This window comes from Sylvia atricapilla, chromosome 3, assembly GCF_009819655.1.
Source record: "Sylvia atricapilla isolate bSylAtr1 chromosome 3, bSylAtr1.pri, whole genome shotgun sequence".
In the NCBI taxonomy this organism is placed as follows: domain Eukaryota; kingdom Metazoa; phylum Chordata; class Aves; order Passeriformes; family Sylviidae; genus Sylvia; species Sylvia atricapilla.
The window spans coordinates 39046646-39073514 of NC_089142.1; the positions used below are offsets into that span (position 1 = coordinate 39046646).

The following is a 26869-nucleotide window of genomic DNA, read 5'->3' on the forward strand; positions in this document are numbered from 1 at the left end:
ATAAGTCTTTAAAACAGCAGCAAAAAAAATTTAAAGCTTGAAAACACAGTTTTGCAGATGCAAGAACCTTACATCTAATTATTCCATTTGTGATCTCTGAGAGCAGTGAGCTCACTCACTCGGTCCCCAAGCTCACATTTGCAGGAGAAAATTCAAAAACAGTTGAACAAATGCATATGTTAAGCAACCTGACCTTGACTCTGTACTCTGTACATTATGCTGGTGATGTCTTTGTAAACTGTTGTTTCAGCTGAGTTAATGAGTACAATTCCTAGACAAGATCAGACTTAGAGCTCAGGAGAATGCAGGTGACTCAGAGCTAATGTGATATCAGATAGAGAAAAAAAAAAAAAAAGAAACAAAGGCACACACTCACTTTTGATTTCCCTGAGGGGTTAAACAGGAACACTGAAAAAAAGTCTATTGGAAGAGAGGGAGTAGGAAAAAATGCCTTTGGTAAGTGCAGGGAGTTAAGAGGTTTTGTGCTGCAATTCATTTTCAATATTTTGTGTAAAAAACTGCTCAGAGCACCCAGGAGAGCCTCTCACTGGGAAATCTCACTGTAGCAAGTAGCTGCTAATTCCATCTTAAATTAGTATGTGTTCCTGAAGTACAACTTTGGCCTTTTAAGAACACATCTAATGAGTGCTTTAAGCCAAGTGTTCTTCAGGTGCTTGAAGGTAAGGGTGTGCAGCATGGTGGTTATCCCCTGGAGCTGTACTCCAAGGCCTGCTGCATGTTTGGCACAGCCCAACTTGCATCCTTAGCACACCAGACAGGTTTAATGCAAGCTACAACGCTCAGCTGAAATCCTTACCCTACACACCAGCAAGTGGGGAATATTCAAAAGGCTCTGACCCAGCTTTGCCGGAGAATTTGGCATACTCCAGAGAATACCAGAGGCAAATCAGGAGATATTTTACAGAGGAAGTCAATGATAGTGATCTAAGAGAGATCTTCTAGTGTATGAACCAGATAAAAATATTTTTTTCACATCTTTTATGTTTAAAAAACAAGAAACTCTTCTATTTAGGTCTGAAAATAGCAAAACTACAACTGAAATATTTAATGGATTTGAAATAGCTAGGTGAAGAGGAAAAAGGCCTGCTATTTTCAGAGTACAAAATAAGAAACCTCATGTTTTGCATGTTTGGTTGTTTATCCTGAAGGTCAGACTGAAGAGGTGTGACAAACAAGTGGGTAAGCTGGACAGAAGAAATGCAAAAAAGAATAAACATATTGTACTTTTTTGATATTTAATTGCATTTCTTCCTTCTGCTTCTTCAAATCACATCTGACACTTACATAGTTAGACTAATTTGGTAGATTGCAAATGTATTCCAGGGCTGTAAATGTATTTTGCACATTAAAATCATATAGGTCAAAAATATCTGCATCTTGTCCTTTAAGTGGCATTCAAACTATTTTTATCAGTAAGTCATAAATGGGGGGGAAGGGGGGGTGTTGGAGTGTTAGTTTGGACTTACTTTGCTCAAAACATTATTTAATATACTTACTATATGGTTAGATCTGCCATTTTCACTTGTCATGCCCAGTGGCTGTGATGTCCATAGCTTTCAATAATATGAAATTGTACTTTTTGTATGCCTGTATTATTTTCTGTAAATTTATAACCAGTCATGCTGACAAATTTTTAACTGTCCTCAAGCCTGATAGAAGAGATTATGAATGTGACCTGAAAAGGCTATTTTTCTTCATCGCAGTAAAACTTATTTATATTTTTGCAGATTACTAATACCCTTTTAAATTAAAGGATTAAATTATCATTTCAAATAATAAATAAATATAAATAAATGGCAATCTTTATTCCATATTTCCTAATTATTTTGTGTTATTTTCCTTACCACAACACTTTCATAAGCCATTTTTTGGATCTGTGTTTATTGTGGACAGATTTTATTTTCTTTTAAGTTTTGTTGTTGTTGTTGGTTGGTTGATTAATTCAATGTTTGTAGTGCCATGATGGAAAAAAATATCCTGACCTGGTGCTTGCAGTTTTCAAATAAAAAGCTCTTCACAGTCTGAACATCCTCAGTAGTAACGCTGCCCTTTAGATTTTTATTTTGAAAGAAGGTAGAGAAGACATGTACAGACAAGAGCTCCATATTCACTGCTTTGCACCCTGTTTATAACAGTTCAGGATCTATAGTTCAACTTAGTCTACAGTCAACATATAGAATGTTTCTGATGTCGTTGCATTTTATACTACTGTTCATGAGAGTACATCTATGCAAACTCCACAGAGCAGCATTAAATGTAGATAGAAAAGTGTACTAATCCTCTGATTTTGTTATCTTGTTACATATTTTGTGTGAAAGCATTAAAATTTTCTCCATGCAAAATAAAATTATTTTTAATAACCAGAAATGATACATGCACCCTCTCCTTGTTTATGATGACTGATAAATCAGGTGCATAGCTGCATAGGTGCATTGCTTAGCTGCATCAAATATTTAAAGAAGTTAAAGACCTTTATTAGCACACCTCAATCCAAAGTAACAATACACAAAGTAAGGCAAATAATGATAAGAAAATATTTTCATTGAAAAAACCATTAACCTCTTTCTGTTGAACTATGTAGGAAATTTTTGAAGATATTTGTTGGCAATTACTTGTTGATTCAAAATAGCAGTACTTGTTCATCACAAATATTACTCCGTAATTTCTCTGAACAATTCATCTGCATCCATTAGAGCACATTTGGTACCTCTATAGCCTTTTTCTTGTATCTACTGCTTGAGAGGTTTTCCTTAATATTCTGTTCGGGGTACCCAGATCCAGCAGCTGTGTGGGCCAGACCTGTGCTTCAGGAGCTCATCACCTGCAAAACAAATCTTGTCTGTTGCCCACCAGCTCAGTCAGAAGCAGAAAGTTATGGGGTTTTTCCATTCTCCAGGAGCTGCATGCTAAGCCTGAAGACAATAAATTCTGTGCTGATTTAGGGGTTTTTAAGCCATTAAATTATGGTAAATATATTTTACCTGGAAGACACTACTCCTCTTTCTGTGGAACTGGCAGGTACCAGCAATGGAGGTAGACTTGAACATCATTGTTCTCTACTGCTTTTGATAGTAATTTGGGCATTAATTACATTTAAAAGACCAGAGAAGGACTTTAGATTTGTTGCTCAGTACATTTCAGTAGGGTAGTTGCTGGACACTGGGCTATAAAAAATAAAGATTTCTGTATGATAAAATAGGTGGGCAAAAATATCAGAGCTGGGTAAGAGCAAAAGAATGTTAATCATTCATCACACTCTGCAATCCAATCTGTATTCTCTCAGAAGATATAAAAACTAAACAATTAAGGCCCACAACCTCTCAGCAAGCTGACTCTCATTATTTCCATTTTATAGAAGAACTGCAGGGCACAAAAATTAAATACTTTGGTTAAGGTCACAGAGTAAGTCTGTTGAAGATGTGCAAATAGATTTAAACTCTGCTGATTCCGATTTTGGTTTTTTAACCAAATAACAGGTTTTTTTCTGCAACATTTGTCTCACTCATTAGACATCTCTTGCATAGTTTAAATTAGGAGCATCATTAAGAAGTGAAGTTAATTACTTTCTCTCCTTTTTAAAACTATTTGCTGATTTCTATATTGAATAGATTCAAGCAGGTTTTCTCATATGTTTAAAATGGTAAAATATATAAACACAAATATGAAAATAATCATACTGCTTCTCCATGTTTTCATGGTATAAACAGCAAATAACACCCACAGCAACTTTATTAAGACAAAGATTAGCAAATATAGGGGTTTAATTGGATTCTGTTTTCAAACATATCAAATCCCTGAAAGACTAGTATTTACACTCTCCTTTATTACTTCTTTATAGGCAAGCCTGATTTTATGAAAATTAAGTCAGTGTTTGAACCAACTTCTGTATGTTTCTAGTGAAATGGGAGGGTAGCTTTTCACAGTATGTTGTAAAAGAATTTCTAAAATCTCATTTTTAAAAGCAAGTACAAGGCATGGAGAGGGCAGAAATTGAAGGTAGGAATGTCAATTGCCTAATATAACTCCCAGAATCTTTAGTAAATTCCCCTGGTGTAGTATTTGAATTTTTAGGTTGTGACATAAAAAGTAAAACATTTGATCTACATGCACTTATGGAAATATTTCACATGGAGCCTAGAGAGTCAAAGTCTCATTGAAGAGGGCTTAGGCAACAGCTTCATGTTCTTGAGTTCAAATGTTTAGGCACCTGTGGGACATTCTACCCTCTCAGCTGCTGTGTGGGCTTTCTGCCTCTGGAGACCTCTTCATCCAAATTGTCGGATAAGTCTCCAGCATAAAAATCCACACATTGGCCCCTTGGCTCTGAGGAAACCACAGAGCTTGCTACTGTGACTGAGCTACCAAAAGCCTGGGGATATCTCATTACCCTCCTAGGATTCTCAAATCAAAATGTGTTCTCACTATAGTATGTCTCACCCCTCATGATTTTTGGAGCATGACTGAACTTCACATAAGTCATCAGGGGGGAGAGAGAGAGAGAGAGAGAAGAAAGATACCTAATTGACATGTAGCTGAAAGCACTGACTTATGATGTCACAAGATGTCCTTAAAATGTGTTTTGTTTCATTTTAAAACAGATATTTACCCATTCTGCAATCTGTCACATGAAGCTGCTGTATTCTAGGATGCATCACAGATGGAAGATTTTGTCTCCACAGCCACAATGTTCTGGTGAGAATTACATTCTGTTACCGTAGTCAAGTATTTAAGTCTCACCTGTGATGCACAAAGACCTTAATTTCTGAATTCCTCCTTACAGCTTAGCTGTTAGGTTTCTTTCCTGGAAAATAAGAACCCAAGTCAAACACAAAAGATACTTGGATTTGATTCTCCTGTTTTCTAGAACAGCATTTATGACATGCTCCTTACATTCCCCACTTGCCAATCCAGTAAGAACTGACCCTACTTCATCAGCTTGACTCCAAAGAGGATTAATATCTCTACATCCCTAGAGGAAATAAGAAATAAGCATCTAGTCTCCATAAAAAACAGCTGTTTTTTTGATTACTTACTGAGTAGTCTCTCTTCTTTAATATGAAAATAGATTATACAACCAATTTAGAAAATGCCTAACTTTTATAAGATTGAAGTTCCAATTAAAATATCCAGGTTAGTTCTGCAAAGTGATGGATTTCTAATGCATATGGATGTCAGGTGATTTTAAAACGTGTGACCTTATTCCTTCCACAAATTGGATGCTAGTGCATTTCACCAAGCTTACTGTTTTGACTGGGACTTTGTAGAATTCTGCAGCATATAGCTCAAGCTTGAATTAGACTTGTTCTCAAAAGCATTTGTGTGTACTAAAAGATTAATTTAATGTGGCCACCATCATTAGACTCACATAGTAAGAGTTAACAAATTTTTTTTCTGTGTAAAAGAGCTAATTTAATTAAAATTATTTATATTTATTAAATTGCTAGTCCAAAATTAAGTGATTTATTTATAGTTCATGCAAAACAATTATAAAGTATTTTGTAAGAAGCTTTAAAAAGATAATTTTATATATAATTTTCTGCAGTGAAATGGAAACATTTGCTGATGCTTAATATTTATCTTCTCATTGTCACAACACCTTTTTTGGCTCTTTTTTTTTGGCTCCTACAGAGAACGGATTCTAAAAGAAAACAGAAATAAGGGTCTTCATTCATCCTTATTGTCCTTATAACTAAGTTTATAAGACAATATTGTGAGCTTACTAAGAGCATATTAAAGTTATAATACAGAAAAAAAAGAATTATCTGTGATCACTGTTGCAATTCATATGTCATAAAAAAGATAGCTCTGAACTGGAAATCGTGTTTTGGTTGAAGTAGCTGAGAGAAGAAAACTGAAGAAGGAGTTTGAGGTAACTTTTGCCTCAGTGACAACGAGGTCCACCACAACTGAACTTTTAAACTTCCTCCAAAGTAACCTTTGTTAGTGAATTTTAATATCAAGGTGCTATAATGGCATAACTACACTAATAATGCAGTGAGAAAGAAGTTAACATGGGACAGAACTCTATAAATACTGGGGTTTTTTTTTTCTTTTTTCTAATGTGTAACTGCTGTAGTCTACTTCTTATTGATTTCTTTGGTGTTTGATCAATACCAGCTAAAAAAGCATTTCAAATATCTCCGAAAGTAATGAAAAGATGAACAGAAACTGCCAGTTCTACTCTACTACCAAGTCTCTAAACATACAGTATACAAAGGGAGAGAAAATGTAATAATAATGATAGCTGTACTGCATATCAGCTTGGGATATATTTGCCTAGTCTGCTTTTCCTCTGAGCCCATCAGTTTTATCCTTCTTCATACCACCTTGAGACTAAAAACTGCTTTTTCCAGGCTTTGAAGTCATACTAGAATAGAAACTGTATTTTCTCAACTTAAAAAAAAAAAAAAAAAAAAAACCACCACCTTGGTGTCAATAAAAGAAAGAGCATGACAATCTTTCAAGAAGGAAATCCTTTACACACAAGACTCATACAGTGTATTACTATTATCTGTACCTGTGCCTCCTGTGAGCAAAGTTCTGACCCCATTGCCCTTTTGTGTAAAGTAGTAGAAGTGCTAATGAATCATGATTCATAAGGACTGCCACAATGTCTATCTATGCTGTGTAAGATCTTTGCTGCATAGTGGATCTGGCCATACTCAAGAAGAGAGCCAGCCCTGCTTGGTGTTGTTTTTCAGGGCATTGGTGCAGTTAGCTCCCCCAAAGCCATGCTGAAAGCTTGGATACATCAGCTCAGGTAAATTGCAGCTGGTGCTCCCGTGGTATCTGAACTAAAATGATTTATTTGGGTCTTATTTGGAAAGCAAACACATTGAGGTTATGATCTCGTGATCTGGACCTACCAGAGAAGCAAATCAGAGTTTCTTCTGTAATTACTACAACCTACTTTGTGCACTTGACATAACACTGAGATAAGGAAGTAATCTGATAGATCACTTTTTGATTTTTGCTTTTCCAGTCTGCTGAATCTCATCTGCGCTGATTTGCAAGCCCAAAGCTGTCACAGATCCCAATTACTCACTTAACAGAGGATTCAGTCAGTACAAGAGAAACAGTTACATGACATTAGTTACACGATAATTTCTGTACCTACTTTCAGAATGCTGTACAAACAAGGTGAGTCCCTTTAACTCCATTTTTTGTTTGAGGAAACTAAATCAAGGCACAAGATCTGACTAGCCAGTGTCCCCATGAGCTCTTTCAACATTCAAGCAGACCAGGTAAAATGTCATCAACACTCAAACTTATAATAAGTTGCTCTCATTTCTAATTTCTGTCAGAAGTGCCATCACAGCTTCTCTTTTATGGTAGGCTAAAGTATAGCTGTATATGTAAAGGAATTAAATTGTATTTTAAAGTGTAAAGATGTTTACAGTGAAACAAACCTCTTCCTTTTGGTTTAGGGGGAGGTTTTATTTATGTAACATAAATCTTTCATTTATAGCAAAATTTAATACCAGACCAGTCATTATGCTTTCCACAGTTTCTTAAAAAATCAGATTTGTTTACAGGTAACATATCTGATTACACCAGGATTTTCAAACCCATGCAATTGCTGTACACAGTCAACAATCCTTTGGGAGCAATGCAGAAAACTGATATCTTGATTAAGTAATAAGATTGACAATCTGAGGAAAAAAACTAGAAGGGACTTGAATGTGAATGTGGACTCCCCATGCATTTGGGAAGACTTGCTGCAGATCAATGTCCTATTCAGAACAGACAGCTTTGATGGTTCGGGATGAAGGATGAAGTTTTCACCCAAGAACAGATTCTAGATCTGAGAGCTCTGTAAAGATCCTAAGATTTTTCCCTTTTTTTAATAATAATAAGGAAAGAGACACTTTTAGCTATTTATAGCATAAGTAGCTCTGAAATCTTTTTTTAGACTTCAGTATATCTTTCCTGAGCAGAATAAAAGTTTCACGTATTTTTTGCACAAAATAAATGCATTCTTCATATTTCTTCACATTTTAGGAGTGAGGACAGGGCTGGCAAACCACAGTCATTACTTTCTTCACCAAATATGCAATGTTTATGCCATTCTCAGGGAAGAAGAAGAAGTTTTTGTTTCATTAGTGTTATCACTGCTAGACAAGTCAACAGATGATAAGAGTGTAAAATTCATGGATCATTTTAGGAGAAAAACAAAAAAAATTAAACATGATGTACAGGAAATACTTCACTGCACATGCTAACTAACATAGACCTAGCATGCAGTAAAACAGGACAGGAGCATCTAACCAGTGGCAAATTTCTCTGAATTAGAGCAGTTATTCTTTAAGAGCTAGCGCTGTTCAGACCATATTTATTCCACACCTCTGATGAGTTCCAAGTCGCAGAGAATATCTATCACTCAGACATTTTTCTTCTCTGGGTCTACTCAATTGCTAAACCATTTCCTAATGAAGCATTGCAGCCAAGCCTGTCCAGCACATTTTTTCCTCCTGACACAAAATAGTCTGCAGTCATGGTTCAGACCATGTGGCATCAAAAGAAGAAGAAAAAAAAAATTAGAAAAGGTAAAAAAGAACGTTTTTTCAAGACTCCTTCAAGCCTTCCATGTTAGGAGCTCTGTTCCCTGAGAGAACAAGAAGCCAGTTCTTTATACTCTGTTGGTAATAGTGAAAGTCAGGAGCTCCTTTCCTACAGTCTCCTAATAGGATTTTTTGCAATCAGTACTGTATTTTTTCATTTTCGTTTTGGGGTAGATCACATTACTTTTTCAAGGTTTGCAGTACAGCTGTAATTCCTAGAAATATATCTCCTTGGGAAAATGGAAGCTGTGTGTGCTTACAGTGCTGCAGAAGCCAGGAACCTCAGGCTTCCTGAATTTAGGTTTACCTAAATGAAACTGTATCAAAAACAATGGTGAAAACATTTTTTAATAATTTTATTATGTGGGATTTTTTATGTGTGAAAATTCATATGTATGTATGCAAGCATACAGGAAAGATACTAAAAAGCAGAAATTATATTGTTTATGCTCTTTCTTTACCATCCTTCAATGTTGTAGGGTCCCAGGAGTGAGGTGCACTGAAGTCTGGCAATTCTCATTCATGTTTAACTGCTCCTCAGCAGCTGTTTAAGCCAGAGCATTTCACAGCATAGGTGTAATTTCCTTCCATGTTCACCTGTTCAGATCTACATTCTATAGTGTGTCTGTGAAGCTGAACAAGCTAGGATTATTTAGAGATGTTGTTCAGCTGTTTGATTGCAATAATGCTACTTCCCTCATCACAGACATTTTGATTGGAAATCTGCAGTGAGAGTCACAAAGGACAATGTTGATGTAATTAGGATGCTGCTAAAATGACAGTGGCAGAATGTTAGTTGAGCTGTGGGAATGACATTCAAGTAGTGGGTTTCATACTCTGTATTTACCACCGAAGTACACCTTCAGACTTACAATGCATGATAGCAAACATCTGCCACCCTTATTACAGAGAAAATGGGGCTTATTATTCAGAGAGTAACAACAGCTTTCAGAGCAAAAGGCAAAGTGCTGATCAGTGAAGATCAGGAAAGACCATATTTGTGCTTCCCCTATATTTTTGCCCTTAGAAAAAAGTCTGTTACCCTATCCCAAGCAGCTGTTTGGAACTATTCTCCTTAGGAGACATTTTCATTAAAGTGAAACGGCTAAGAATTGCCTTCAATATATCATTTATTTATTAAGCTTCCCTTGCTCTGCTTTATCTAAGTGAGTTTCTTCCCTGGCAGCTACAGAAGGCATTACTTTAGTATATTGTACTCAGTTTTCTGTGGTTTTGTTTATTATGCTGCTTTTTGTGGTGTCACAACTTGACCCATTTGGAGTATAGATATCTTGATAGCTTAGTGGTCATATTTATACTGTGACAAATCAAAAGCGAAAGTTTGAGAACAGTGATTCCCAATTACAAACACATATCGAAAGCTTATAAATATATATATATGAGCATATTTAAAGTGAGGTCCAGTATGGAACCTCACTAAAAATCAGAACAGGACCAAGTAGATGCTGGGCCAGATGCAGACTCCGGATCAGACATGTTGAAGAACATGGGAAAAAGAAGCTTGATTTAGAGCATCATCTCTGGTCACAATGTTGTCACCTGCAGCCAGAGTCTTCCAGAAGATCTGAGATGCAGGACACTGAGGAAATTTGGTTTGGCAGCAGACAGAGCTGAACACAAACAGAAGAACATAATGCCTCTTATTTCAGTTGAGATATTTGCATGGCAATCTACACAAAGCCTGCAATCACAGGACCAGGAAGTGTGTGCAAAATAAAGTGTTATAACCAAATTCATGCTCATTATCTGGATACCGATTACAATTGAAAGTGCCAGTGATTAGATCCTGCAGTCTTTTTTAATTTGGAGTGTCTGCTGCTGGGGTAATGAGGTCTAATTCTGGTAATGAATGAGTAGAGTGGGGCTGGTATGAAATGCATGTAAGATTAAGAGCCTACACAAAATGTCAGGGATGTAATGCACCCTGCACCTTGTCTTCATGAGAGTAACTGAAGCACCCTTAGTGGAAACATCTGTAGGTATGGAAATTAATTCTGCATAATAAATCACATAACAAAACCACAGTTCTTCAATTCTGATTCAATAATACAGTATAAATAGCACAGCAGAACATGTACATGTTGTGTCTTTAAAAGAAAAATAACTCAAGAAACTGCCTCTGTTCTCCCACCTTTACTCTGGATGAGTCTGGAGATCCTGTATCTCCTGCATACTCTTGAAGTCTTGAGGTTTCCAGTTCTTCAATATTCCTTGTCTGACCACTGATAATCTTTCCCCTTTCTCAGAGGAACAGTGCACAAATAAAAAAAATGCAGTTCTTCCAAGTCCTTTTCTCCCAGACTTCTCATAGATCTTTATTCCACCAATTTCTGTGTATGAAAAAATTGTTGTTGAATTAACATTTTAGGCCCTGTCAAGAATACTCAGAGTTCTGCTAATGTGTCTTAAAATATGTAAATGCAGAGTAAATTAAAAAAAAAATCTCTAAATTATGACAAAGGATAGGAAAAGAGGCATTGGCAATGTTATTTGGAAGCTTCAGTCAAGTGGTTTGCACTTTGCTGGAGCTGACAGATTTCCCTAGTTGTTTCTGATTTTGACAAACTGAAGGTTCTGACATTGCCCCCAAAAGAAAAGGAGTAAAGATGAAAACAGGGTCAGAAGAATTATGAAAAGGTAATAGTAGAAGGGAAAAAAATAATATAGATGCAGCTAAGAGAGCAGGTCAGTCTATGGGTAGGGCCTTGATATCTGAGGTTACCACCATAAGGAGACTCAGAAGCATTGTACATGTCCATGTTCAGGCACAAGGTCTTTAAAGCAGATCATCTGAGATGCCCTTACCTGAAATCTTAGGGGACACTGGGAAGCTTAGGTGACACTGGTACTCCTCTGGGCACTTGCTGCTAGAGGAGCAGTTGCTGGATTGTCTCCCAATAGAAACTACTAATTACCCAGGCTATGTCTGTATCAAGGTGAGATACATTTCTTCCCCGCTTACTGTCTTTTAGAAGGTAATTTTAACAGCTCATGAGAAGGATGTGATGCTGTTGTCATATCCCATCCTGACAGCATTTGACCACATGTATCTCTCCATCAAGTTTGACAGCAGAAGAAATCTTCCAGCCATTAAGGAAACCTCAGTGATAGCTGAGATGATTTTTTTTGTCCTCTGCAAATTTTTTGTGATATTGAAATGTTCCTTATTGGTTAGGAGCAAAATCAAAACCTTTCAAACTAATCTCTCAAAATGGGGTACACTGACATTAAAGCATCTTTGGGCTTCCCTGAAAAATTGTTTCAAATATGACAAAAAACACCCCTGAGAAAATGCCAGCAAACTCAACTTTCCCAAGGTAGATTTTTGTGTTGACAAACTACGAATGGAAAAAATAAATAAATATTTTGTGGTTGAGTCTCTTTGAACTTTCATAAATCAAAATATAGTTTTATGCACAATGCATCAAAAATCATTTGAGAAGCAGTTTATGAAGAGAGAATAGGGAACAAAGGACACAATTCATCTTGTCCAATGAAAATAAGAAAATCGTTTCCACCAGGGTTTATAGCTTCTGTCCAGTAAATTTGAGTTTGTCCTCCACTGGGAGAGAACAGGTTATACACTGCAAGATTTTGGAAAATAAATTTTAAAAAAATTATTCTTCACTTCAAATAATTATAGCAATGGAAAGGCTTCTATTGTTCCTAAACTTTGTAAATCAATATATTCCAAAGCTAAATTCTGATCCACATTTTCCTGCATGTTGCTATTTTTATCTAATTTTCCTTATATGCAGCAGGTAAATAAAACAGTGATGTAAAATCCAAAATGGAAAGTAAATCTAGCTAGACTAATCATATTATCAACGCATCAGCTCTGCAAAACTCAGTTGTGCTTCCTTGCACAAAATAACAATTTAAAGTATCTTTCCAGAAATCTCATGGAGATTATGGTATTTTATTCTCTATTTAGGATTAAAAAAATCTTAGACAACCTACTTGAAGTCTCCTAGTGAAATACTTACAGTTCAGTTCAGCATTATATGCTAGTTTCAGAGAGGTTGAAGTGCAATTTATTTCATTTCACTTTCATCAGCAAGTCAAGTTCATCCATCCAAAACCAGCTTTTCTGGATGCACACATTTCATTTGTTATCATTTTAAGTAGCACAGAGTGCAGTCAAATTCCAACATCTGTCTATCGCACACAAGTACTTTTAAGTAATCTTTTACTTTCTATTTAAATGCTTACACAATAAACATTGAATAAATGCTTACCTGGCATTCAAACAAACAGCTTAAAGCAGAAAAAAAACTGCCTTTAAACTGTAGGGAATTTTATAACTATTTGATAGGTATCTAAAAATTCTATTTTCCAGGTAATATTAAATTATTTGGAATTTATAAAAAAGTATTCTGCATATATAGTTACACCTCTAAAAATCCTAAATAACTCAATTTTTAAAAATGCTCCTCTCATCTTCATACTCTCACTTCAGTTGTTGTAGCAAATTCTACTTACATTTTTGTCTTCCCTTTTGGCATTGCAGAGCATAATTTCAGAACAATAAATAACAAAACCAGATGCTAAGATGTTGAACATGACAGAGGAATCTGAATAACTCAAAAAATAAGCAGATGATATGTAGAAAAAGCCTTTAAAATACTTTATTCTAACATGTTCTTAGAATTGTTCATTATTTTTTTAAACATGCTCATAAATCTTAGACATCTGCATGGGCAACAAAAATAATCGACTAGCTGGTTGAAAAAAATTACGTTTGTCTTATTCATGACTCAAAATCTTAAAGAACAGAAGACTTGAAAAAAATGGCTGTTAATAAAAAGGAAGTTCATCATAATTGCTGATGCTGAAAATGCAAAAAGGGACAGAACCTGAATGAAACTTAAATAGGAATTTAAGAATCATTTATCTTTAAAGCGTTCTGTTCATCTCAGCTGTATCAATAAACATGCTTGTTTGCTTAATGGGGAGTAAATTCACCTGATTGCCCCAGGACATATTTCATCAGAATTCTTGTCTCAGTGACTGCCTTCTGTTCCTTGCTTTTCCAGAAATCTAAAGGCAGGTTTCCCATCTCTAGTAATTTATACAGAGGTTTCATGCATCTTATGCCTTAAATAAACTTCAAGATTGCAGGATTCAGCCTGCTGCTCTGTTTGCTGCTGAAATAACTGTTTCAGAACAATACATTCTTTCCTGTCCTCCCTGACAAAAAAGTCAAGGCACATAAGAAAGAAAAAGATTTTATTTCTCCTATAGTAATATTACCTGTCTCTACTTTCTGCTTCCTTTTCCCACCCACCTCTCCCTGGCTCAGTGCCCCGGTGAATTCAGTGCTCTGTTTCCCTCCTTTCTATTTGCCAGGATGGCAGTAGTGGTGGCTCCATTGCTTTCTGCACCCATTGGCTGTCACATTGCAGCATATCTCATAAAGACAACAGTAGCACTTCTAATGGGACACATCCAGGGCCAGCAGCTTGGGCAGTGGTGCCTAAACCTTCATAAGTTCATCCTCTGTATGTGTTTGCATATGTAGAGAGGTAAAGGTATGTATACAAAGAAATATAATGCATTACATGATAAGTTAAATTTCAGGGAACCTAAGGAATTAAGTGTACTACAAATCCCACGTAAATAGCATATACATATATATGTATACATAGAAGTATTTATTTATAAAATGTTACAGGTGTGAAAACTGATAAACCCTTCAAAAAGGTGATTAAATCTTTCCTGAAGCTACAGATTGTCTGTGTCACTGTATGCATGTGTATAAGGGAGGGTGTTTATTATTTGCACCTTGTTCCAACTTTTATATTCCCTGTGCTCTGACTTACATCTGTCTTGCTGTCTCTTGAGTTGCCTTAGGATTATTATTTCTAACTTTACTTTAAGGAACACAAAGGAATAGCTTTTGAGCTCTCTTTTTTTCTCTTCTTACATGTTTCTGCAATCCACTGAAAGAACAAAACCCTAGCCATACTGAAATTAATAGGTTTTCCAGTGTTTCTGTGAGCATGATTTCTTCTCTGATTCTTCTTGTCTCTCAGCAAATCCAGGTTTGCTGGTAGAATTTCAACCGTAGTTTTGCAAAAGGGGTTTTCTTATTTTAAAAATCAAGGGGTCATTGACTTTAATCTGATTATATCTTCCATTTCCCTGTACTAATTTACCTCAATCAAGAAGATTGTGATGTTTTCAGAGAGTTGAAACAAAGATACATTAAAAAGATATCTAATCTGAATAAATGTGATATGACTACCTTCTGGTGAAGTTTGTGTGAAGTAAAGCATTCTATCCCACAAATTCAACTGTTTCAATGCAAATTTAAGTAATAGCTTTCAAATACTTGTTCAAGTTTTCATGATATTGTGAACATTACTTATCTTTCCTGGGCTTGATTTCTACCCCTCTTTTAGTCCACATAAAACAGTTTCAGTAATAATTTTCTGACTGTGCTGTGATTAAAACTTTATGATTGCAAAAGTCCAAAAGATTATTTAGGGAAAGGCATTTCAAAAGTGAATGTATTGTTATTACTAGAGCAGCATTTATTTTGCTTCTATGGTACTCTTAATTGCTAGATTTGCAAGTATATTATCAAAGGAGAGTAGTCTCACACTACAGGTATCTATGAGACAGAACATGATTAACCTAAGTCAAATTAAATTCTACTCAACTAAACTCAGGTTAAACTGATAAAAGAGCCAGGAATTTCTCTACAACTTTGTTCTATGTCCTGTGTATGAGACTTGTCAGGGCATCAGCAGGCTCTAATTACCCTGGTAAAACAGTGCTGTCCAGCAGACCAATGTGCTTGTCACTGAAAGAAAGATTTCCTAACATTAATATTATTGCTTTTGATTAAACTTCCTTTAGGAGGACTTACAATAGACATATATTCCAGCAGAAATTCCATTTAATTTGGCTGGGAAGAAGTCTTTGTGGTACTTTAACATTTATTTTGTGTGACACTTGACCACAACTGACCACAGAGATCAAAGGCTGCCCTCAAGAAACACCACGTGCTGACCATCAGAAGGTCTGGTTGTTAGCCCAAAAGCTTCATTAGGGTTCCTGAAGCACCTACCTAATGCAGACAAGCTGTTGGGCACCTACAAGTGCAACACACCACAAACAGTGAAAGAGGCAGCCCAGGACAGAACTGGGATGTGTCTTCATCCATCCTTCACCAAGATGCATCCAGTGCTCTAAAGGACTGGGTCCTTCTTAGGATCCAGAGCTGAGAATCATCCCTCAAGAGCAGGAATTTAATCCCTTCCTTTCATGAAGAAGTCAGGAAATTACGCCTTTTAAAACAGAGCCAGAAAATTATTCACCCAGAATAAAGACCAGTTTATGTGGTCTTTCCGACAATGGAGATATAAATCCCCTCTTTCACCTTCTCTTTACAGGGTTATAAACTGCATAGGAAAGGAAGCTGACTCTACCTTCTACTGCTGCAGATGTGCTCCTGGGGCATAAATCATTAGGGAGTCAATAGGCAGGAGACAGAAAGAGGTCAAAAGAAAATAGTGTTGTCTTGATTAGCAACTAGGCCTCCAATGAGGAGATAAGGACTCCTCACCTCTATTCCTAAAGCTCTTCAGCACTGTAAAATCAACAGACATTGTGTAGGAGCTAGAAAACCTTTAAGGAATTGAAATATCGAGGTCTGGATCACTTCAGGCTGAAAAAAGATTCATATCTAATAGGTCATAGCTTCAATTTCTGCATAAAGGGGCTCAATCCTATGCCTATTTCCTTTAAATTCAAACAAACAAAAAGCAGCTGTTGCCAGTGCATTTAAGATGGAGTCTGCTCTTGTAGGCCCATCTATATCCTTAGGACAGAGAGCTAGGGTAATAGCTAGTTTATCGATTTTGAGTGGCCCTTCCTCATGAAGAATGAGCCCCTTCTGAGGATATGCTGGCACCAGGCAGCTAAGAGCACAGGAGTCTGAAAGGCAGAGGGTCAGAGAGAGTTTAAGCATGACCAGCACTAAAAGACAAATGAACAGAGGTTTTCAGGGTTGCAGGGATGCAGCATGTTCCCTGATCCCTACTAGTGGAGCCTGTTTCTTGTTTGGGGCTTGTTAGGACTTGGCATAGCCAAATCAACCAGGGATTTAGATTCCTCTTAACATTTTTGTCATCCAATTAGCCCTACCCACATTTGCTGAACTGAACTAACTGCATGGATTCTCAGTTTGTTTGAAAAGGAAACTGCTTGTCATCACTATTTTTTTACACCGATATCCTTAAAGCAAAGGAATACAGAATTAAATGCTATTGACCTAGACCCCTTTTTAAATCTTTTTCAGTTTGTTTCCCTTGCTGTTTTTCTTTCACCTTGTGTTTCCTCCTACCTGTCTCTGCAGACTTTCTTTAGAAAGTTACATTCTGAGTTAGATGCTGTATAAAGTCTTCCTTGCATTGTAGGAACAAGGAAATCTGTTTCTTTCCACTTTTTAAATGCCTAGATTTAATAGGCAGTAAAGCTGTGCCAGGGAAAGACTATGGGCTGCAAACCTTAAAATGGGAAAAAGACCGCTTGGCAAATTGTATTTCTAAGATACAGTAAAAAATCATACATTGAATTGTTACTGTACTGGCAAAACATTCATTAATTCATTATGGAATATTTTTTCTCTGTTAAGATTAGAATTATATATGACAGTAAAATTCAGTAATTGAGCATTAGAATCAAGTGCAAATTGAATATTTGAATTAAACTTAGACTGCAAACATTTAACTTCTCTTTTTAAGGTGCTTAAAAGGAAGACAATAAGCTAAGAAATAGCAAATTTTCAAAAGTATGATCTCTGGACTAACTGTTGGTCTGCTTTGTGCGATGTTTTGTCAGCATCGTGTGCAGAATATTCTTCATTGCCATGTTCTAACCTTGAGTTGCTCTCAGAGGCATCAGTGTCTGTGTTAACCTGGACAGTTTGTAGTAAGTAAAAATAAAACATCACCTTAGAACATGTCCGTGTTTGCAGCCACTGGAGGATTTTTTCAGACAATTGTTCCTTCAACCCATTCCTCTTGTGTATTTGCTGTTTCTTCACTGAAGGACTCCAGGTATTTTCTTTTCTACAAAAAAAGTCTCTTCAGTGACTTTGTTAAGCTTTGCCTTTCTCAGCTTGTTATACTTGTAGTTCCAGCTGCCTGCTCTTCCTTTTGTTATGCACACAAAGAGACACTCCAAGAAATTAAGGACTGTTTTCTCTCAACTGCAATTTTGTTTTCTCAGAAGAGTGTGCAGTTTGAGAGGTTGAGGGATTGTCAGTTTTACTGGTTTTGTAGTATACTCTGTCTAAAATACATATTGTTTTTAAAATATGCCTTCATTCTTGTTTTATCACGCTTTAGGTCTTGGGTGATTAAGTTTTTGTTTCGGTTTTTCTGCATGCCTATGTTTAAACTTCTTATTAGGAATTTTTCCGAATTTATTTTTTGTGGATCTTTCTCTTTCTCCCTGTGTTTGAGTAAAAAGGCACTTGTATCAGATCTCAAAAGTCTTCTCTTGTTTTCAGTGTCCAAACTTTACAGCATAGTATAACCTTTATAGTGAATTACTAATCTTGCTCCAGCAAGACAAGTATTTCATTCAAGAGTCTTGTTTTATAATTGCTTTCTATCTTACACTCAACAGCTTATTATTTTGAAATATTTGGTACTACCAACACAAGAAATCTTGAAAACATAGCTATTGGTGCCCAATGAATTGATTGCTGCTGTTTCTCCATTCTTCCAATTAGTGCTGGTGTCCTTAAACACACAAGTGCTCTACAATCCATCACTTTTTTGAACTGCAGTTTTCCCAGATGGAAAATAAGCAGTCATTTTTTTGGCACTCAGTATGTTATAATATGAAGGATTTGTGCTCTTTATGCACAGAATCTAACCTGAAGCTTTGAGTCACTGATGGGTTTTTAAGAAAGGTGGATCAGTGAGGAGCTCTGCGTAGACAACTAGCAGAACCTGGATGAGGACCCTTGGCTATCACAAATCCTCTTGACCAACACTTACTTCTTAGCTCAGAATAGTCAAGAAACCAAATTCTGTTGAATGTATTTGTAAAACAAATGCCCATCTTTCCATCTGTCTCATTTGCAAAGAATATGGACATATTTTTTAAAAGTAAGCCTATAAATAATCATCTCACTTCTCTGTTAAGGCAGTAGTAAATGGCATTCTCCAATTCAGCCACACAGAGGATTGGAACTGATCTGAGAACTGCAGTAGCTTTCTTTACTCTCTAGGGCAGTTGTTGTCTCACTGGCAACTAGTACCATAACACAGAAGATTTTTTCAAATTAAAGTGAGAACATTGACCTGCATCCTAAAAACCCAGTTATATCAGTACTGATCCCAAACCTAGAGGTGTAATAAGTCTCTTAAGGAAAAGGTGCTAGACAAGCAGAGAAGCAAAATGTTAAGCAGAGATCAGATTATGGGGAATTTATGGTATTTCTTAAAGGCCTCTCAGGCTTTCTTTCCTGGCTGCTGAGTTATCTCACAAGTTGTGTTGCCACTGGCAAAATCCTCAGATCTATGAAGTTGTATCTGCAAAAAAAGGCAGCATTAAATCTCAATTAAATTTTCTGAGCTTGCTTATGCAGCAAGATACAGCAGTGTAACTACTGCGCCTAGCCTCTAATCATATCTACACAAACAGCAGGTGCTCAGAGCTCCAAAACACTTGCTTTGCCACAGAACTAATATACCCTAGAGTAAGTGTTCAATATTATAAGTAGGCATCCTCTGCTTTTTCCTGATTCTGATTTATCTTTTTCACAGGTGTAGGTGTTTTTCCACTATACAAGGGAACTTCGTGTTAGGAAATCAGTCAGAACAACTGTGATTTTTTGATGGGGAGTTTAACTTATGTGCACAGGAATGCTTCTCCTGCCACTTCATGCTCCTCTCTGGAATCACTACATCATTTTCACAGTCACTGTGAGTTAATCAGGGCTTTATGGTGGGCAGGTGGCCATCACAAATACATAGCTTGTGCAGGTATGCTATTCATATTTCAGCTGGCTGGCTGCAGTTTTACAAGCTGGTCACAAAGCTGCTGAAGAGCTCTTTCTGCAATTCTGGCAGAATCAGAGAGAGCAGCAGTTTGCTGTTCCCAAACCACATGGAAAGAAGGGAGGAAGAGACCACTTGCTTTTGGAGAGGTTTTCTTTGATCAGCTTCATTTTGTGCAGAGCCTTTTCAGGGCTTTTGAAAGAGGCATGGACTGGCTTGTGCTGCATGACTAGGATGAGCTTTATATTCAGGAAGATAAAAAGCTCTTTCCTGACAAGGCAGATAAAATTTTCTACTAAGCTACAGTGGTGAAGAACTCCATTTTCTAAACCTAGCACAGTATGGAAAGCTGCCATCACTTTCACAAATTACTGTTGGTCATAAACTAGCTGTGATGTGGACAAGCAAACGTGGAAGTTAAGGTAAAAAAGGTTCTGTCTGCATTTACCACTGCTGGCAATGCTGCTGAGGTACTGATCACTTTTCATGCCATTTATTTTCCATTTCCATTTATTTTTGTGCCAAGGGAAGGAAAGGGTACCTCCTGAACCCTCTGAGACAAATGTAAAAGCTCATGATTAAAAAGCAATGCTGCTGCCATGTGGAGTGTCCTGACATTAACTCCGGATTGTCTGGAAAATTTCTTGCTGGTAGGACTGTATTTTTTTTTTTTCTTTTTAATATGTGGCAGTACTGGTGGAAAGAGTCACTCCAGTATGGACAGCAGTGCTTTAGCCATTTCCCCTGCTGTTCTGAGAGACTCTGTGTGCCTGGCTAATGTCTTTTGCTGTAGAGTTGGATCACAGTAAGAAACCACTGAGCTGTTGCATAAGCAGCTGGAGAGTGACAGTGTGTGACTGCCATGGAGAGGAGAGGATAGATGACAATCAGGGGGAAGGCTGGGGGCTGCTGAGCCATAGCAGGATGCTGTGTGCTGCACAGCAATCTGAAGAAGGAAGCTGAGAATAAGGTTTTCTTCAGCAAGGGGTCAAGATTCAGATATTCACGAAAAAAGCAGCAGTACCCCATCTAGCAATTGGCAGGAAGATTTAGGTTTAGCCTTTGAAAAGAGGGACTTTTCTTTGTAGTTGCTTTTGTTTATGTAGTTGTCTACACAATTTTTCACTTTCCTTCACATTTTCACTCTATACCGTGTGACTATTTTATAGTTTGAAAGACAACTTTGAAGATGGGCCATGTTTTAATTAATTTACTCTGCTACTCTTTGCAGTTCTAGACTGCCAGTTTGTGTTCTTATTAGGTGCATTTTATAAGAATCTGTGGTTAATATTATGAGTACAAGGCTGGAAGGAATCAAGCGGGGTCATTCTAGCCCAGCCCTAGGACCTGGGAGCACAATCTGATCTCTCATTGCTTAGTGGTGCTTGTCTCACCTTGTTCTTACCTTGTTCTTACCACTCTCCAGTGATAGGTTCTACACTGTCCCTAAGCAATCCATCCTAATGGTGACCTGTCCTCGGGGTGCTTTTAGGTCATTTTTCTAAAAGTGTTCAAAGTAAAATTTACCACTACCGAATAAAATTATTCTATATTGTTCTCAGAGTACAAATACACAAAACTGGAATCTGTGGAATTAACAAACAACTTGAAAACAAAGGAGGTGGAGAGGGGAAGAAAAAGAATGTTGTAAACAGTAGAATAAAAATATGCACTCTGAGATCAGCAGATCATTCAGTTTTCAGCCTTTTAACTCTGTGCAGCTCTGTTGAGCCTTTTCATGCTGGGTTGTTTTCAGAAATCTGTGGACAAGCATGGAAATGTGTGGAAGCAAGCCTGTGTTTGGATGTTGGGAGGGAAAAAATCGATTATTCTGGTTGCAACAGAGGAAGTTTAACCGGGAGCAGTGAGAGTTAATTCCAATAAAAAGGAGGAAGGTTCAGTTTCAGGGAGCTGAAGCAAAAGCACTTGGGAGCATGTCCATACAGCAGTGACTTGGAGATAAGAAGTTAGACTCTGGCTAACCTTAGGCAATCAGGTTTTTTTAATACTGCAGGTGAAAAGCTGCAGCTAATTGGAAGTTTGCTTTAAAAAAAAATCCAGCTGTTAGCATAAATGCAGATATGCCATGGCAAAGGCTGGTAAAACATGCCAGAGAATAGGGAGGGCAATCTCAAATGAGCCTTCTTTCTAACAGCAACAATTGTTTGCTTGTAATTCCTGTCATTTCCCACTGCACTCAACTGTCTTTTATAGCCCTGAAATATCTACCTAGATTGTCTGCTTCTAAAGGTACCTACCTCTGACACCTCTGTTAACCTCAAAGTCCTTCTGCTCTTCACCCACTCTGATCCCAGGAGTGATCCTCAGAGACTATCTTGAGGCTAAATATTTCTACCAGCTGGTGGTGAAGACAAGAGTTAGCCCCAAATGCCTAAGAATTCTGAGATGTGTAAAGTTACATTTCCTGTTCACTATTCAGTGTCCATGTTTTTAAGAATTTTTGTTTCATTTTTATTTTAAAATACTGTCCTTCTCCTTTGGAAAATCTCAGTACCAGACTAGTAATGAAAGTTATACCTCTGCAAGTAGTGATATATTTTGGGCTACTGGCAAAACCTTGAGAAACTGGAGAAACTGGTGCAAAAAATGCCACAGGCATCAATATTACTGATGAGAAAGGTTATATTTTGTCCCTGCTGCAGTACTGCATAATCAGAAAAAAAAAATGACTGAGAAGTCCCAATTGCAATGAAAATATGATTAAAATGTTTACATAAAATTCAATTCTATTTCTTAATAAACGTAATGCATTCAAAAACCAGACATAGTTTAGCAAGCCTTGCCTGGTAAACCTGGGGTTAACAGGTTGATACCCCATTACTATCTCCCTATTACTGTTGCTGCTAAATGCAGTTGCTTGCTGGTGGAATGCCAAGATTTGCACTTAAAAAGAAACCTTGCTAAGTTTTGTACCCAGGAAAACAGTCTTGTACTGATGAAATGCTTTACTTTCAACTTGGGAAAAAAAGCACCTAGAAAATACTTGCTACCCCACAACACTCTGAAATGTACTTTGTAACAAAACTATCAAAAGTACAGAATTCTTCCAGCTGGCAAAACTCTCAGTAAACACATCTCTTTGACAAAGTTTTCCTTTCAGACTCCGACGTGCGTGGGGGAGGGCATCCACAGAAAGGAAATCTGTGATTCTGTGGTGGAAGGAAAGCCATGAAAGAGGAAGGGTGAACTAAGGTGACTTGCTGGATGGCTTGTAGCAAATATCTCTTTAGTGTCACCTTTATAGTGAGAATTAAAGTGGGATGTTAATGGTTATCTTGGGCATTAAAAAAAAGACAAAAATAAATATGGAAAAGACTCCCCATTTTGGAGATTATGGAAAAAATAATCAATGAATTCTAGCACACTATAACCTTTATTCTTAATGGTACACACAAGCTACTTCTCAAAAAAATCGAACCCAAATCCTTTTATGATACTATGCAAATAACATTTGTCAACAAGTGCTTAACACATGCCTTCACTGTACTACACTGCCTGGCTGTGCACAAGACTCAGTCCCAAAAGCCATGAAAGCAGAGTTTGCTGGTCCATTCCATAGGTCCTTCAATTTGCCTTGCGAAGCCTGTTATTTACAAATTATCACATTATCATTATTACACATTATTTACAAATAATCAACAATTATTACAAATTGTTGATTCTGTTCAACAGAATCATTAGAAATTGTGGCTATTCCCAGTATACATCTTAATAAGTATTACTGTATTCCACAGAGTGGAATACAAAAATAGAACTTCATGAAAAAATCCTGTCCAGCTCCTCAGGCTATAGTTAAGTGGTATTTTTAGGAGTCTGCTCAGGTCCTCTGCTTCCTTACAAGACTCTCATTCAATTTTTTAATGGGTCTTACTATTAGAACCCTTTTCTACCATCCCATTAAGAGTAGTTCAGAGCAAAGCATGCCAGTGATGCCAATACATGTAATGGATTTGTGAATGGTTAGTCCTCTGAATCCAAAGGATGCAGGACTAGAAAAGACTATACAGCCTGGATGAAGGTTAATATTTTGCTAAAAGGCAAAAAAAATTAGAACTATGAGCCCAGATCAGGAACAGGCGTGTGCATTCTCAGGGCAGCAAAGGCAGGAGAGGAAATAAACCCAGAAGAGACAAAAATAGGTAAACTCATCTGTTTAACATGGTCAGATGTTAATATTGGAGTAACACAGACCACAAGTAATTATCCTCACCTTGGCTCTATAGTTCAAAAGCTTCCTACATAATAGCAACAGTCTGGATAAACTAGAATTTCAAGCAGAGAACAGAATACATAATATCTGCTCATTTCCTATGTAGTAAGAATTGTCATGTGATTATGCAGGGGTTTGTTATTAGTTAGCAGAGGAGCTTAGTGTAAAATAATCCCTGTCAGAGACTTGAATCAAAAGGCTTTTAACTGGAGTGTGACGAAGTTACAAGGCACAATGCTAAAATCCTTTTCTGATTTTTCATCATCCTTTTCAATCCCTAGAAAATTATCAGCTCCTGCGAATAAACGTGTTTCCCAATCTATTGTCCAAACTCAGCTCACACTATCTGTTCAGTGATAAGTTACACCTATTCTGTGTATCTCTTGCAATAGCATAGAAACAAAGAACAGCTTTACATGAATATCAGCTCAGCTCAGCCTCTTACTTTTTCCTGGAGTGTCATCTCCTAGAGCTGTTCAACCTAAATCCCTTCTTCCTTAGAGGTCCCATTCTCACTTTCCCTGTAGTAAGACAAAGAAGCAGTCTTAGGTTCTCATAGGTCATAACCTTCCTTCTAGACTTACTTTCTGTAACAATCAACATAAGCTAAAAAAAGCCAATGTAACATTGCTGTTAAGCCTCGTTTTTCTTTCAGAGGGATTTAAACTGATGAGGATAAGTGGAAAAGCCATGGACACACAGTTCCCCTCCTTTACTCCCCTCAGGATCATTTTGCTGAAAGCAGAGAGGATCTGTTAAACTATGTCCTTCAGAAAAAAAGGCCTAGACGAAAGCACCATATATTTTATATAATTGTAGGAGGGGTTTGTGCCCAGGCACTGGGAGCGGGGACTGCCAGACAGCCTCTCCAAAGAGCAGCCAGGGCCACCCCATGCCAATTCCAGCATATTCCAACACACCCACTGCAGGGCATGGCTAAGCCCTGAAGCCAAGGTGGTGGTGCCTCTAGGAAAGAGTATTTAAAAAAGGAACAAGCAATGGAGAATGAGGGGGGAAACACGAGAAACAATCTTATGAGCACCAAGGTGAGAGAAGAAGGATAGGAGGATGTACTCCAGGCACCAGAGAGAAGATTCCCCTGCAGCCCACAGTGGCCTGGGGAGGACCCCATGTCAGAGCAGGAGGATGTGTCCTGAAGGAACAACATCCCATGGGTATGCCACTCAGTAGCTACATTATTTTGTCCCTGAGGGAACTGTATCCCATAGGAAGGGCTCATTTTAGAGAAAGGGAAATGTATGCAGAGGAAGGAGCAGCCAAGAGGAATAGTTGTGGACCGATCACAAACCTCCATTCCCTATCCCCCTGCACTGCTCAGGGATGGGTAGGAGATACAGGAGTTGGAAATGAAAGAGGAAGCTGAACCTGTGAAGGAGATGCAGGGGAAAATTTATTTTAATATTTGTCATTAAAGTTCTTCCTTTTCAATTCTCTAATCCTATGTCCTCCACATTCACACAAATACAAATGCAACAAATCAGCAGGATGTTATCCTTTATGCAGACACAAGGATAGAATTAAAGGGTAATTTTGTCTGTCTTCTGTGTTCCAAATGCTTGGCTTAGGTTCTAAGCAGAAAAAATTTCTTAGTATATACTGATTCACCAAGTATGAGACATATTAAAATCCTGCTTTTAATTTGTCAGTAAGCTTTAATGTGAAGAAGAGAAATATTGTCACTTTGCTATAGTGTGCAAGAACCCATGCCCTCTCCATTCAAAGGAAATTTTTCAGCTCGCAGTTCAGTATTTACTGAAGTTCTATCTATTGTGATGACTGATTGTTTTAACAGGACATATATATTTAATTTAATGCTTGATATTATTTTCTCTCTTTCTCTTCCTCTTTTTTTTCTCAGAACAAATTATGACATCGACATCTAAAGGAATTTTCCGGCCATTTTTTATTGTCTTCATTATCCTTGGTTGTTTCATGGCATTTATATTAATTTATATCAAACCAACAAATAGCTGGATTTCTGGTCCTATAGAATCAGCCAGTTCAGTGTTGAAAATGAAGAACTTCTTTTCTTCCAAAACTGATAATCTCAATGAAACCACTGTTTTGATCTGGGTTTGGCCATTTGGTCAGACATTCGATCTAACGTCCTGCCAGACGATGTTCAACATCCCCGGATGCCATCTGACTATTGACCGCTCGCTATATAACAGGTCCCATGCTGTCCTCATCCATCACAGAGACATCAGCTGGGATCTGGCTAATTTACCTCAGCAAGCCAGGCCACCATTCCAGAAGTGGATTTGGATGAACTTGGAGTCTCCAACTCATACTCCACAAAAGAGTGGCATTGAACACCTTTTCAACCTGACCCTGACTTACCGGCGTGATTCAGATATCCAGGTGCCTTACGGCTTCATGATGGTTGGCACGAGTTCCTTCACATTTGAAGTACCAAGTAAGGAAAACTTGGTCTGTTGGGTTGTAAGTAACTGGAACCCTGAGCACGCTCGAGTCAAGTATTACAACGAGCTTAGCAAATACATTGAAATCCACACCTACGGACAAGCCTTCGGAGACTACGTCAATGACAAAAACTTGATCCCAACAATCTCCACATGCAAATTCTACCTTTCCTTTGAAAATTCAATCCACAAAGATTATATTACTGAGAAACTTTACAATGCTCTTCTGGCTGGATCAGTACCAGTTGTACTGGGCCCTTCCAGAGAAAATTATGAGAATTATATTCCAGCAGACTCTTTCATACATGTGGAAGATTTTCTCTCCCCCAGAGAGCTGGCAGAATATCTTCTGATGCTTGACAAAAATAACAAGATGTATCTTAGTTATTTCAACTGGAAGAAGGATTTTTCAGTGCATCTTCCTAGGTTCTGGGAATCACATGCATGTCTTGCTTGTGATCATGTGAAAAGACACCAGGAATACAAGTCCATTGGAAATTTAGAAAAATGGTTTTGGAATTAATTTGTGGGGAGTGAGTTGTGTGGGTGTGTGTGGGTGTATGCGTG

The 26869-nt window shown here is 37.4% G+C and overlaps 2 protein-coding genes across 3 annotated transcripts in view; both read left to right on the top strand.

Moving 5' to 3' along the window:
- The window catches only part of MANEA (mannosidase endo-alpha), a 272880-nt gene that overhangs the window by 207133 nt on the left and 38878 nt on the right, over positions 1-26869 (top strand). The window lies entirely within an intron of this gene.
- On the top strand, positions 25707-26846 carry FUT9 (fucosyltransferase 9). Its single transcript, XM_066314320.1, has one exon. The coding sequence runs from the start codon at positions 25746-25748 to the stop codon at positions 26823-26825; it is 1080 nt and encodes a 359-aa protein (XP_066170417.1). The 5' UTR covers positions 25707-25745; the 3' UTR covers positions 26826-26846.